Genomic DNA, 15,516 nt, shown 5'->3' with positions numbered 1-15,516 from the left:
CACACTTTTTTTTAGAATAATGAAATTATTTGTACAAGTCTCAAATGAAGACCGCTGGAAAAGATGTTTAAATTCTTCTAAAATTTGGTCAATGGGAAATATGTTTTAAAAAGTGTGATCCCTGCTGAGATCCTTAACATTCCTCAGGTAGGTAGGTGAGTGTGTGTGTGTTACCTGCTGGCTGTGGGTTTGCCCTTAGGAGGTCCTGACAGTGTGTGAGGGTTGAGGTAATGGACTCACAGCTTCTCCTGTAGCCTCGTCACCATTTAGGACGTGGGAGGCCAGTGCCTACTGCTTCAATGAGCTCAAGTTGACTCGTGATGGCAACCCAGGCGTGACTCGGGTTGTGTAGCCTTGTTTAATTATAAAGCTTGGAGTCGTGACTTTTTATTCATTTCATGTTTACTCAGTATAGATTTTTGCATCCAGCACTGTGTTGACACTGGCTGTACAGAGATAAATTAGAACATGTTTTTTCTCCTGATATACACACCTGACCCTTGAGTAAAGCAAAAGTTCAGGTCACCAACAACCTCCAACAAAGTTAAAAACTCATGTATAACTTTTGACTCCCCCAAAGCCTAACCACTACAAATAGCCTAATGGTGCATTACTGATGACACGTGCTTAGTTGCATACCACTCTTTGTGACCCCATGGACAATAGCCCACCAGGCTCCTCTGTCCATGGGATTTTTCAGGCAAGAATACTGGAGTGAGTTGCCATTTCCTCCTCTAGGGGATCATAAATGGTTGATTAACGCATTTTGTATGTATGTATTGTATTTGTATTCATACAATACAGTGAGTTTAAAAAGGTTATTAAGAAAATCATAAGGAAGAGAAAGCACGTTTGCAGTATGTACTGGGTTTATCAATACTGGAAGTTTGTCATCTGTTTACAAGTGAGTAACTGCATAGCAGGGTGACTGCTAGTCATTAAGTAGAAATGGATCATCACAGAGGTCTTCATCCTTGTCATCTGTCTTCATGCTGAGCCAGGAGGGGGAAGGCAGGGTTTGATCTTGCTGTCTCGGGGGCAGAGGAGGGAAGGGGTGGAGGAGGTGGGTGGGTGGGGGGTGCAAGAAAGGCAGGCACATTCAGTTTAAATTTACAGAAATACATCATAATTTCTTTTTCTGCTTTTTTATTTCTCTAAAAATGTTACTATACATACCCATCCTTCTTCCTCACTTTGCTTTGGTTTCAGCGCCTGTGTCGTAGAAGGGTCCATGTTGTAAAAGAAGCCAAAAAGCAGGAAAAAATAAAAAATCAGAACCTTCTGCTCGGTTGTCTTAACATTAGTTTATTATCTGGCACTCACTGCTTCTCCTCCCTCAACGTCCGGCTCTGGTCTGGGAGCACTCATCTGCATCAGGCTGTCCTCTCTTCTCTCCTCTGGCACGGTGTCCATTAGTCCTTGAATTTCTCTGAGATCCATGTCTCGAAACGTTTCAGCCCCCTACTTTTTGGCCATATCCATAATCTGATTGGCTCTGTCATAAATGCTGAGTGGTCATGCACAGCATCTGAACAGTCTTCTCTGGCAGGAATGTATGGTTTTCAGCTTGATGGCTTTTATGGCTTCTTCTGTAACAACCGTGGCATCTTCAGTGGTGCAGTCCTCACAGACTCTCATGATGTTCTGGCCATCAGCATTCTCTTCCACAGCACTGACCGCCCTTTCCATAGAGAGTACCGTGTACACTTAATCTTAAAGGTTCTTATGACCCCTTGATCTCGAGTCTCAATTAGAGACACTGTGTTTTGGGGCAAGTAGACCACTTTGACAGCTTTGGTGTTGAACTCATGGTTCTAGGTGGCCGGGGTATTGTCCAATTAAAAAAAAATGTTAAAGAGTAGTCCCTTACTGGCAAAATACTTCCTGACTGCATCGATGGGACAAAGTATCAATGGAACCAATCCAAGAAAAGGGTTCATGCTGTCTAGGCCCTCCTGCTGTGCAGCCTAAAGACGGCAGCTGTGGGCATCTCTTCTCTTCAAGGCTAGAGGTCAGCAGCTTTATAGATCAGGGCAGTCCTGGTCATCAACTCCACTGCACTTGTGCAAAACAGCAGACTTGGCCTATCTCAGCCTGCCATATTAACTCCTGGTCCTCACTTCTCTTCCTTCCTAATGAATGTCCTTTGTGAATTCCCTGCTCACCCACCCCACCCACCCCCAGAAGAGGGCACTTTCATCTGCAGTAAAAACCTGTCCAGGCAGATACTGTTCTCCTCAGATATTACTTGTGCTGTCTGGGAGCTCATCTGCTGCCTCTTGGTTGGCAGAAGCTGCTTTTCCTGTTATCTTGACATTTTTAAAGCCAAACCTCTTTCTAAAATTATCAAACCATCCTTTGCTGGCATTAAGTTCTCCAGCTTTAGCTCCTTCACCTTCCTTTGGCTTTAAGTTGTCATGTGATGACTTCATATTCATCTATAGGCGTGGCTTTCTTACAGCAATCCTGCACCCACATAAAAGCTGCATTTTCAACATGAGATAAAGAAGTATTTCACAGAAAGTGCCAGGTTCTCCTGCCTGCAGGGTAGCTGCGTGACTGCTTCATGAATTTCCTTTTCCTTTCCACAATGGTCCTTAATGCAGGATCCATTTATCTTGACACTGTGGCAGCCACAGCTGTGGACTCAGCTCAATCAGCGGTATACATCGAGTAGCTCTGCTCTTGCTTGTGGTGTCATGACTTTTCTCGGCTTCTCTGGACCACTGCCAGCATCACCAGTGGCACTTCGTGTGGGTCCCGCGGTGTTATTCAAGGTTTACGATCTGACGCTGAACACGATGAAAGATGCACAAGAACCAGGAGAAACCACTTTTCACTGCCATGCACAGTTTACTGCAGAGATGGCTGTTCACAGGGGGATGAATAGTATCCTGTGGCCTTTTGAGGTTACTCTCAACACTTGTCCTCAGCATAGGGGGTGGCTGGGAAGCTGTGGCCGTGGTGCAGTGTGAGCTGCCGTGAGGGAGCGCTGTGACTTCACGCTGCATCTCTGTATAGTTATTTACATTTTCTCTCCAGTTGGTGCCACGTCTGGTCTGGAAGTTTGCGCATTGAGTTGTGATAAAAAAAAATTAACTTTTTATAATAGATTCATGTATGTTTTATGGTTGTAAATGATATGATAGACTAGTATCTACATACATTTATATGTACTCATGACATACTTATGTCTTAATTTTTCTGATATTTCTAGTCTATGCAGTTCATCTTTCCAATTGTCTGAAATCTCCACAGAATTTTCCAATGTATTTATTGAAAACAGTCCACATGTAAGTGGACCCAAGTGGTTCATGCCCATGTTGTTCAGGGGCCAGCTGTACTTAATTCACCTGTGGATTTTTAAAAATTTTTGAGAGTAGAGCTCATTTTTGTTGTTTAGTCGCTAAGTCGTGTCCTACTCTTGGTGACCCCATAGATGGCAGGCCACCAGGCTCCTCTGCCCATGGGATTCTCTAGGCAAGAATACTGGAGTGCGTTGCCATTTCCTTCTCTGGGGATCTTCCCAGCCCAGGGATCTCCTGCATTGGCAGGTGGATTCTTTACCACTGAGCCACCTGGGAAGCCCATTAGCCCTGTCTTTTTGCTGTGAATCTCACCTTCTTCACCTTGAAAATGGAAGGGAGAGAGGAGATCAGGGTTGCCTCCCCTCTGCAGAGCCCCAGATCCTTGAAGTGTTCAAAGAAAAGTATCTTTCTGTGAAATGCAGGAAAAGCCATGGGAAACAGATATAGAGGTTTCTTCACTTCAGGACTTGACTCAAAGCCTTGAGTTTCATGGGGTGAATAGTCTGGAACAGAGAGCCTCCCGGTGGTTTTCAGATCACACAGCCCTCTTGTTCATGGCCCTTTTTAATGTGTATTGAAAATTATTTTATGAAAGCTGGGAGATATCAGGGTACGTGATGTTCTAGGTCTGCCTTCCATGGCTCTATTAATTTTAGAATGTCTGTTAATTTTGACCTGGCATAAATGAAAGCAGTTACCACCATCTCTTACTTTGGGGAAGGAACACCATTATTGATAATTCTGGCCCACAGCTGTATTCTCATTATTACTACAGTATCATTCTATACTGTGGCTTTATTCTGGAAAGTCCATATCTTGAAAGGAGCAAGTAGGTTTTAAATTGGAAGTGTGGTTTCTATTATAAAAGTATCCATTTTAATATAATTTCAATAAACCTAGAAGTAAAATCTTTCTATTGTCTTTCAATAGTTTATGTAAGATGCCTCATATCAAGCTCAAAATCAGCTATATTATATCAAGGGGCAACTAGACATAAGCTACTCTTTCAAGTATTAAGTTTCCTGGGTTAACTGCACAACCAAGAAAATAAAATCTGTGTGTGTTGTTGTTGTTGTTTTTGCTTCCTTACCAGGTCACAGTGCTTTAGAAATATGTTATGGTTCTTTGGGCTTTAGAGAGCTTTGCTTCCATATATTCTTTTGCTGGTAAAATAAAGAAGAAGGGAGGGGGTGTGTGTGTGTGTGTGTGAATAATAGTACTCAGGCATCCTGGGCTTCCCCAGTGACTCAGACGGTAAAGAATCTGCCTGCAATGCAGAAGACCTGGGTTTAGTCCCAGGGTCGGGAATATCCCCAAGAGAAGGGCATCCAACCCACTCGAGTATTCTTGTCTGGAAAATTCCATGGACATAGGAACCTGGGAGGTTACAGTCCATGGGGTCATAAAGAATCAGACAGGACTGAGCGACCAACACTTTCCACTTTCTTCATGCATCCTGTCAGTGTCACAGTCCAGGCTTTAGAGATAGAAGTGAAGTTGCTCAGTCATGTGTGGTCCCGTGGGCTGCAGCCCGCCAGGCTCCTCCGTCCATGGAATTTTCCAGGCAAGTGTATTGGAGTGGGTTGCTCTTTCCTTCTCCAGGGGATCTTCCCGACCTGGGGATTGAACCCAGTTCTCCCGCATTGCAGGCAGATGCTTTACCCTCAGAGCCACCAGGGAAGCCCGAGAGAGGAGGGAGACAAAGAGAACAAAATATCTGAAGCCCCTCTCTCCAGGAACTTTCCCTCTCAGTGGGGCAGCAGACAGCGAGTAGATGTCTTCTCTGACGTCAGGCAGAGACAGACGCCATGAGGAAGGTGAACCAGGACAGAGGCCAGAACGTGAGAAGGCATGCACGAGCTGCTTTAGTGCAGCAGTGGCGGACGCCCCGGGCTGATTTGTCTCTGTCTGTGGGTCTCTCCAGCGCCTGGGACAGCAGGGGGCACCAGGCGAGCGTCTCGGGGTGCTGACTTAGGTGTGTGGCCCGGGCTGGCGGCTGCAGAAGGGTGAGAGCGGCCGGTGTCCGGGGTGCTCTGAAGAGAACCTGACCGAGGTGCTGCTGGGTTAGTGGTGATGTGGGAGCAGGCTTTGTATAGACCGTGACCTGGAGGAGGAGCCGCTGATGTCTAGAGGCCTCTGCGCTTCGGGAGGAGGCTGGGCCTGGAATGACAGGTTGAGGAGCCACCGTTTGCAGACACTTGGTAGGCCCGGGGCTAGGTGAGGTTTCTGGGAACTGAGGCCCTGCCGCCCTTGGACACGAGAGGTTGGGAGGAAAGCAGGTGCCCAGGGAAGGTGGAGGAAGCAGCTGGTGAGGTCAGGAGATCCTGGAGCAGGTGCTGGGCAGCCGGCTAGAAACCTGCTCCATGAAGAGCCCCCGGCTGTGTCGCATCTGAGACAGAATCCAAGTCCTGAGAACAGTGACCTTGTGCGTCCTCGCTGACCTCGTCAGGAATGGCTACAGTAACACGGATCAGAGGAAAACCTGATTTGGACCCTGGAAAGTACATCAGCTCTGGCAAAGAGTTTTGCCACTGAAAGGAACAGAAAAGGTGTAAAAGGATGTGAGACCAAAGGAGCAGTTTTTTTTATCTATAGTTTGTTTTAAATGGGTAAAAGTGCATCGTGTGATCATAGGAGCTACGTTTTTGAACCAGTGACAGATGTGGGGGAGGCAAACTTTCTGTCATAACTGGAGGGAGGGCAGGATTAGGGCGCATGTGCTAGGAGGCTGATGCTCTGGGGTGTGTGTGCGGGTGTGAGATAACGTGGTTGCTAATGTCCCATGTGAGGACAAGTGGCCTGGTGCATATGAAAACTGCACCTCTAGAGAAGAGTGGTTTCTTTACGTTGATGAATGGATTTCATACCACGGTGACTGTCTTAATCATTTCTTAGACAATGAGCACTTAGGTTAGCATCCTTCACCTGTCTGGTTACTGGGCACAAGTGATGACATTGACAAGCCATCTTAGACATCGTATCGATCCTACAGTGCTTGCTACCTTGTTTCCTTGATGAATCTCTTTTCAATTTAATGTTTGTTATTTTAACATCAGAACTTTAAGCCATACTAATATTAATGCAAGTGATTTTGGAAATAGAGATTAAATAACAATGATTTAAATTTGATTCATAACATCCATCAGCTCATCACTGACAACATTTAATTATTTCACAAGTATTGATTTGTCTTTTTCAGGTGTATTTCATTAAAGAACACAACATTGTTGCACCGTATAAAATAGAAAGGGTAAGTAAGGTTCTTCCTTCATCCCCAACAATTTCCATAGTGATTTTGAGCAATAAGGTTCTGTGTCTGTGTTAACTTCTTTGATGCAGTATAATGATAACAGGTATTTAAAGGCTTGGACTGCAAGGAGATCCAATCAGTCCATCCTAAAGGAGATCAGTCCTGGGTGTTCATTGGAAGGACTCATGCTGAAGCTGAAACTCCAATACTTTGGCCACCTCATGCAAAGAGTTGACTCATTGGATAAGACCCTGATGCTGGGAGGGATTGAGGGCAGGAGGAGAAGGGGACGACAGAGGATGAGATGGCTGGAAGGCATCACGACTCGATGGGCATGAGTTTGAGTCAACTCTGGGACTTGGTGATGGACAGGGAGGCCTGGCGTGCTGCGATTCATGGGGTCTCAAAGAGTCGGACACGACTGAGCAACTGAACTGAACTGAAAGGCTTGGTACTTAGAAGTTATAACAAAATTATCCAAGGGAGCCACAGACTTCATTTCAAAAGATTTCAGTTAACTTTTTAACTTAAAAATAAGTGGGTCTATTAGTGGGGGGAAAGGCTTAAATTATTAGGTTAAAAGTCAAAATCAGAAGATGCATCATATTTACTGGGTATTGCTGAGGACTTCTTTTAAATGTTACAGAAATATTTATAGGTTATAAAATACCCTTATTTAAGAGCTCAGTAATAAGTGTATAAGTTCTCCCAATTGGGTAGAAGCTCTGAAGGACCAGGATCACAGGACTCGTAACTAGACATCACATCCAACCACTCTGTACTTTACTTAATGCTGTGACTTCCCAAGTGGCTCAGTGGTAAAGAACCTGCCTGCCGGGGTTCCATCCCTGGGCGAGGAAGATCCCATGAAGGAGGAAATGGCAACCCACTCCAATATTCTTGCCTGGAGAATCCCATGGACGGAGGATCCTGAGCACAGACCCATGCTGCAGCTTAGCATGTAGTCGAGGGGTAACTCCTAGCAGAGACCTTACAGGACCTAGAGGTGGGCCTAGTGCTCCTGTCATGACTCCTCTGAATTGGGAAAAGCCCCTCCTCTGAGCAGATCCTGCAGGCGGGATGGCAGTCCTGGTCACAGGCCGGCCTGGCCTGCGAGTCCTTGGCAGCAGCTGGGACACCCTGGCCACCAGCAGCCACCTCCAGGGTTTATGTGCAGGAAGCATCTGTGCACACCGGTCAGTCAGGAGCAGTGAGTCCTGAGGCCTTGTTACCACAGGCGGCGCTGTCGGCATCCGGGAAGGACGCTTCTTCACTGTGAGGGCTGTCCCTTATGTTACAGGATGCTCCACCCGCTGAGTGCCCCCCACCCCGCACTGTCCCCTGTTGTGTGGCGCCTCCACACGTTGACAAATGCCCTGCAGGGGTGGCAGGACCACCCCCCTCCGAGCTGAGAGCCCCTGGTCATTGCACCCTCACTGCAGAGGTTCTCCTGACGCCCACTCGAAGTACAAATCTGCTGAAAAACGACGTCAAAGGAAGTGGGTCAGGTTTTCTGAAGCAAAGAAAAGCTCTTTTGTTCCACTGTGAATTAGGACACCAGAGGATTCTCAGGTTTAAGGGAGGGAATGATGACATAGACAATGGTGATGAGAGATGATAGACTGGGAAGACCCTCATTCCTCTGATGGGGAGACTGATTCAGAAGTAGTACATGGATGAGTTCCCTTTGTAAGAAATCCAGATACCAGTTCAGAGCGCCCTGTGCCCAGGTGAGCGTGAAGTGAGCCACACTGAAGGTGCAGGAACATAGGAGCATCCTCTCACCATAGTCCTCCCCTGGCACAGTGCACGCGATTGGAGGGAATGCCCAGTTCCCATCTTCTCACCTGTCCTGGAGCTCTGACAGGACCCATACTGCTCTAGATGTCTGGGGACCCTCCCCCCCAAACAGGAAAGAGCCGGGCTTGTGCAGTGTTCCAGGGGACTTTGAACCAGAGACACAGGCAGATGCAGCCCAGCGGACTCACCCTCGTGGGGAAGAGAGGAGCACAGCTTGTGACACATAAAAAGTAACCATCACAACACACACTCACCCAGCCTCAGAGCACCTGTGTGAAGCCGGCACTGACAGGACTGAAGGGAGAGACTGAAGGGTTCAGATGCATGGAACAGAGGAGACGTCCATGCTCCACCTTCAATAATAGGCAGAGATCATCCATGCAGCAGGTCATTTGGGAAACAGGACTCAACCAGTACTCTAACCAGATGGGCTTCATAGACATGTGCAGAACATCCTGCCCAATGACAGTAGGACATGCCCTTCTCACGTGCACAGGGGACATTCTCCAGGACAGATCACACATCAGGTCACAAAACCAGTCAATAAATCTAATAAGACTGATGTCAGTCCAAGTATCTTTAACAACCACCATGGAGTGAAACCAGAAATCCATAGCAGCAGGAAGATTCGTACGTATGTGGAAATTAAACAACCTTCTTGTGCAAACAGTGTGTCAAAGAATAAATAAAAAGGGATATTTAAAAATACTTCAAGATGATCAAAATGAAAACACACCTAAACTCCTGGGATGCTGCAAAAGCAATCCTAAGAAGGAAGTTTAGAGTGTTAAACACTTACCTTAAGAAAAGAGAAAGATCTCAAACTTAAAAACCTAACTAGATACCTCAAGGAACTAGAAAAAGGAGCAAACTAAGTCCAAAGTCAGTGGAAGGAAGGAAAGAGTAAATATAGAAGTAAATCTCCCAGGTGGGCCGAGGGAGTTCCCTGCACACATCAGCAGGGGTTGCAAATATTCTTAAAGTGATAGGTCCTCATGTGCTTGTTCTCCTCTGGTTCAGTTCATCTTCCTCTTTTTCAGGGCATGATGGAGTATGTCTTCGAGCTGGATGTTTCAGGGAAAGTGGAAGATGTTGTGGAGACCCTGCTTCAGGTAAGTCAGCGCTCTTCTCAGACATTCACTGGCAAACTTTTTAAAAAAGAATTTCATATTCATACATCTCACCAAAACCATAACCTCTTCTATAAATCTGAATCAGATTTACTTGAAGGTGTTGAACTTGAAAACTCTACGTTAGGAAGAAGCCATAGATGTTTTGGAATGGCTCTTAGCTGTTACCGAGTAACAGAATGGTAGTTGTGTTTCATTGCTTCTAAGGAACTATCTTCTTATCATCAGAGAGAGAAATAAATCCATGTATATTTCTGTACTCGTAGCTTCATAGAGCATCCTGTCTGGATAAACTGGGGGACCAAACTGCCATGGTGAGTTTCTAAAGACCTGTGTCTTTGTTGTGAATGAACCTGCATTGATGTGTCACTTACAGATACTTACAGCCATGTTTTTAAAATGATTCTGTCTTAACAGATAACAGCTATCTTGCAGTCCCGATTGGCTAGGACATCATTTGACAAAAACAGGTAAGTTTTCCATGATTTGGATTCCTGGTGGTGAAAGCAGCAGTGTCGTCATCTCAGGCCTCATTCAGCATGTCCGCCATCGATGATGGGTGCTGGCGTCTGCCTCGCCCCAAAGCTGCTGACCTGGGGCAATGGCCCCAGCCTCAATGCCAGCTCAAAGCCCAGAGGCTCCTGGCCTCTTGAAGGCCTGGGCAGTGGTGCCCCCCCCACCAGAACCTCCCAGTCTGTGAGCGTCTGTCCTTTCACACGTTACTGCTTCCATGTAGGCCACCAGCCCCCTCTGCTGAGATTGCTGTGACAGCATTTAACTCGTCACCCCTACACTCTCGAGTCTTCCTTCTGCAGTCCCTTTCTCTCTACTCTTCTAATGTGCTTTTAAAATACTTTCTTTTTAAAGAACTTACTTGTTTACATCACTTGTCTGTTTGAAACTCCTCCAGAGAGTAAAGTATTCACTTTTCTAAGGATCCAGTATATTTTCTGCAAGTAACTCTACTTTCACATTAACCTGTTCTCTGATCTGTTGCTTCCCGTATTTTAAGTAGATTTCCTTCTGTTAAGTAGACTTGGGCTATTTGTCTGTGTCTCCGTCTGCAGTACCACTGTGTTAATCACTGTTAAGTCTTAGTATCTGGCACGGCATTTCCTTTCTAACTTAGGTCTTCAGCGTTCTTGGTCTTACACATTCTGTGTAAAGTTAGAATCAGCTTGTCAAGTTCCATAGAAGAAAAGCCTACTGGGATTTTGACTCCGATTGCAGTGAAACTCTGTTTAAGTCTTCCTTAGTGTCTTTTTTACAATTCTCTTTGTAAAGGTCTTCTCTTGTGCTAGATTTATTCCAAGTACTTCATATTTTAGTGGTGTTTTAGATGGTATCCTAAAATATGTCATTTTCTCTTTATTGTTGACAAGTAGAATGAAGCATATTTTTGTGTATTCATTTTGTTTTTAGCAACCTTGCTAAACTTTGTTCAATTCCATTAACTTAATATATATGTATAGATTGTCTAACGGGTATAAAATCTTAGATATGGATTATTGCGGTCTTTAGTCATGAGATGTCATTTTTACTTCAGATTTTTGTGTTTTGCTGTATCCTTGAAGCTTAGGACAAAGTAGAACATATTGGTTGAATAGATTATTACGTGTTGGCTTTGGCTGAAAGCTTATGTGTATAAATGAGATTAGTTTGTAATATTCTGTTTTAGTGCTACCTTTGTGAGATTTGTGAGCCTTACACTTCATTTAAAAATGTTAGAGAGTTTGCTGGTAAAGCCATCTGGCCAAGAATGTGTTTTCGATGGTTATGTTTGTTCTCTCTCTGTTTCACATAGATAGCATTACTTTTCATTTTTGTATTTGTAGGATGTACCAGTTAAATGCATTGCAGAGGGGCAAGTATAGCTTCCATTTTAGGAAGGAAAATAATAAGAATTATATAATAAGAATTAGCTTCTTTTGACCTACTTAGAATGGATAATTTTTCTAAGTAGCAATTTAGACTTTAATCCTGAGCTTCAGCATGACATTAATTTTAAAAATGGTTCACCATCAAAGTTTTAACTTATCCAGTCTCCAAAGTGTTAGGCTGAAGAATTGCGGGAAGAAGTTTTTTACAACATAAAGTGAAATATTGCAGGATTATATAATTCCTCTAAAAGAAAGGAAATAAACTTTTGCTAAATAAGTTTTCATCATACTTCCAAGGAAATACTTTTTTTATTGAAGTATATTTTTTTCCCTACTGTTCATTCTGAAAAATTTCAAATCCTCACAAGTTGCAAAAGTAATAGTGAACACAGATTCCCTGTGAGTCACCAGGTATTAATTTGTCAACATTTTGCTTAATTTGCATTGGTTCTTGCATGCTCATGCTCTTGCTTGCTGTATGTGTGTACAGAAGTAACACATGTATGTCTATATGTTATATAAATAGGTATACATGTATAGCTGATGTGCATATGTATGTTTGTGTGATATATTTAAAATATGAATATAACTTTTTCCTGAGCAATTTAAAATGACACTGCGAGACTTCCTCACACTTCACCCGTAACTACTTCAGCATTTCTCTGTTATAGGAAGATCTCTGCCATCCCTCCATACTGTTATGATACTCAAGTATCAATAGTCTGTATAGTTTATAGCTGGAGTTTATAGCTCCATATTCAGATTTCCCCATTTATACCCCAAAATGTCCTCTTTAAAATATTTTGGATTAATTTTAGGTTGAAAGATGTAAAGACAGTACAAAGAGTTCTTTCTCCTCATCCAGTTCCCCACACTGTTATATGTTTATATATAACATGTTATATATATATGTTATATGTAACACATATATTATATGTTTATATTATAGTGTGTGGATGCTGCTGTCTTTTGAGCATAATCCTGGATTTTTTTTGATGCTATCAAAATTTTATTTTCCAATTATTTCTTAACGGTTTATAGAAAATAGTTTTTTTTTAAACAATGACCATGTATCCTGTGGCTTTTCCAAATTCAAAATTTACTTGTTAGTTGGCATTGGCTAGAAGCTTATGTGTATAAGTGACATTAGTTTGTAATACTCTGTTTTATTGCTACCTTTTTGTGAGATGTGTGAGTCTTATACTATATACTATACTATACTATATATACCATGCATACTATACTATGCTATAGTATATACTATACTTTTAAAATGTTAAGAGAATTTGCTGGTAAAGCCATCTGTTTTGGGGGAGTGGGGGTTGTAGATTCTATAGTGTTTCATCTGTCCATTATTATTTAATCTGTGAATAAGGACAGTTTCACAGACATTTTTAAGGCTTTTATTTCTGCTGCTTGCCTCATTGCACAGTTTGATTAATAGATGTGGTGAGAGCAGACATTCGTGCCTTGTTCTTGGTATTACAGGAAAGAGGTTTAATGTTTCACAATGAAAGAATGGTGCCAGCATGCCTGCTGTAGGTTTTTCATAGATGCTCTTTAAGGAATGAGGAAGTTTCTTATTATTCGTGGTTTGCTGAGAGTATTTTCAAAAATGAATGTAGAATTTTGTGAACTGCTTCTTGTGCATTTATTGGAATCATCTTTTTTCTTTCATTCTGTTGACAGTATGAATTATGTTGATTGGTTTTTCATTGTTAAAACAACCTTGTACTCGTGGGATAAATCCAACTTGCTTATGATGTATTGCTTTTTATGTTTACATATTACTGGATTTTCTTTGCTAGTATTTCATAGAGGACTTTATAAAATCACCTTTTACTTCTGGCTGTGCCAGGGCTTTTTTGCTGTGCGCAGGCTTTCTCTGGTTGTGACGAGCGGGGTCTACTCTTCATCTCGGTGCGCGGCTTCTCGCTGCGGCGGCTTGCCTTGTTGTGAAGCTCGGGCAGGCTCCAGGGTACACGAGCTTCAGTAGTGGCAGCACATGGGCTCAGTAGTTGTGGCTGTAAAGGATTTTACATCTCTGTTGATGGATCAGTTCAGTTCAGTCGCTCAGTCGTGTCCGACTCTTTGTGACCCCATGAATCACAGCACGCCAGGCCTCCCTGACCATCACCAACTCCCAGAGTTTACTCAAACTCATGTCCATCAAGTCGGTGATGCCATCCAGCCATCTCATCCTCTGTTGTCCCCTTCTCCTCCTGCCCCCAATTCCTCCCAGCATCAGGGCCTTTTCCAATGAGTCAACTCTTCACATGAGGTGGCCAAAGTATTGGAGTTTCAGCTTCAGCATCTGTCCTTCCAATGAACACCCAGGACTGATCTCCTTTAGGATGGACTGGTTGGATCTCCTTGCAGTCCAAGGGACTCTCAAGAGTCTTCTCCAACACCACAGTTCAAAAGCATCAATTCTTCGGCGCTCAGCTTTCTTCACAGTCCAACTCTCACATCCACACATGACCACTGGAAAAACCATAGCCTTGACTAGATGGACCTTTGTTGGCAAAGTAATGTCTCTGCTTTTTAATATGCTATCTGGGTTGGTCATGACTTTCCTTCTAAGGAGTAAGCGTCTTTTAATTTCATGGTTGCAATCACCATCTGCGGTGATTTTGGAGCCCAAAAAAATAAAGTCTGACACTGTTTCCCCATCTATTTCCCATGAGGTGATGGGACCAGATGCCATGGTCTTAGTTTTCTGAATGTTGAGCATTAAGCCAACTTTTTCAGTCTCCTCTTTCACTTTCATCAAGAGGCTTTTTAGTTCCTCTTCACTTTCTGCCGTAAGGGTGGTGTCATCTGCATATCTGAGGTTATTGATATTGCTTTGTAAATCTTGGTGTATTCGTGAGGTTTTGCTATCAGGGTTATGCTCGCCATAGTTTAGAAATGCCCCTTTAGTCTCTATTTGCCAAAAGAATTTGTGCAGGATTGTATATCTTCCTTAAATTTTTAGTAGAATTTATTGGTAAAGACATACAGGCCTTATTCAATTTATTTACTCAACATGACTCCTTAGGTTGTCTGTTTCTTCTTGTGCCTGTTTGACAAGTTTTTTACTTGCCTGTCTTCTCTTCTGTGATACATAACCTCATCTGCTTTTTCAAAATCAAGTCCCATTGTACCCATTAAAAGAAAGGCAGTTTTATTTAGGTGACTAGCTTGCACCACCACTTTTCTTACATTAAGTGTTGTGTTTAGATACCTGTTCTGCATCACCCTGGAGCTCCCTCAGATAAAGTTAAGTCTAGAAAGTAGATTGATTTCTGATTTTTCTTGCTTTTGCTGGAAAACGTATTTTCAGATTCCAAAGTGTTTCTGAAAAGCTGCACATGGAATGCAAAGCAGAAATGGTGACACCTCTGGTGACAAACCCTGGCCACGCCTGCGTCACTGACACCACCCTGTATTTCCAGCCTCTCAACGGGTACCCGGTAAGCGAACTGTGGGCCAGCAAGAGCTCCTTTGCATGGCAGTTTTTGTCTTCGGTGAACTTTTCAGCCCCTGAACTTGACCTTACTGTGTTCTCACATTTTGGTGAGAGTCAGAATGGCCGCCCCCTCCTCATCCAGCATCTGGTGTTTAACAGGCTCCCCATGTGACCTTGACATTTGAGCTCCCCTAACTTGTTTTCTGTGACTTCGGGGTCACTTGCTCTCAGCGATGCGAGAAGAAACCCCGCCCCTTCCGATTTTAGTAAAGGGTCTTTAGAGGTTTATACCTTTCTACCTGGAAGCACTTCTGCAAGCAAGCAGTGAAATCTACTGAGGTTAAGGAAAATGGATGTTTCCTTCATACCTGCTTATCTGTTCACCCGAGTCATATTTCTTGTTATTCCTTAATTATAAACACAATCAGTAGGTCTGAGGCCTGCCCAGAGAAGTGGTAGGAAGTGGTCCTCTCCAGCCCGGCGCAGAGGTGTGTGTGAGATGCTGTCACTGGGCGGTTGCAGGGATGATGCTGGAAGCAGGCTTCTCTTCCACGATGCCTTTAGACTCACTTGGCCAGACAGTAGAGACTCAGATTTCTACTCTAAGACTTGTTAAGATTAGAGGCTTTATCTAGATCTGGCCCCTTTTCAGAGCAGTTCATTGAAAGAGCAGAAATCCCAACACTCTGCTCGTGCG

The 15,516-nt window shown here is 43.6% G+C and overlaps 1 protein-coding gene across 1 annotated transcript in view; it reads left to right on the top strand.

The window, feature by feature from the left end:
* NSMAF (neutral sphingomyelinase activation associated factor) overlaps nucleotides 1-15,516 on the top strand; it is a 61,934-nt gene that overhangs the window by 21,839 nt on the left and 24,579 nt on the right. Inside the window, exons 6-10 of the mRNA XM_061123352.1 lie at nucleotides 6,508-6,558; nucleotides 9,399-9,470; nucleotides 9,755-9,802; nucleotides 9,906-9,958; nucleotides 14,694-14,823. Of these exons, the coding sequence (XP_060979335.1) occupies nucleotides 6,508-6,558; nucleotides 9,399-9,470; nucleotides 9,755-9,802; nucleotides 9,906-9,958; nucleotides 14,694-14,823 (354 nt within the window). The remainder of the gene's footprint in view (nucleotides 1-6,507; nucleotides 6,559-9,398; nucleotides 9,471-9,754; nucleotides 9,803-9,905; nucleotides 9,959-14,693; nucleotides 14,824-15,516) is intronic.

Source organism: Dama dama, chromosome 21 (genome assembly GCF_033118175.1).
Source record: "Dama dama isolate Ldn47 chromosome 21, ASM3311817v1, whole genome shotgun sequence".
Lineage (NCBI taxonomy): Eukaryota > Metazoa > Chordata > Mammalia > Artiodactyla > Cervidae > Dama > Dama dama.
The sequence above is the reverse complement of the archived record's forward strand: the minus strand, read 5'-3'. Positions and strand labels throughout refer to the sequence as shown.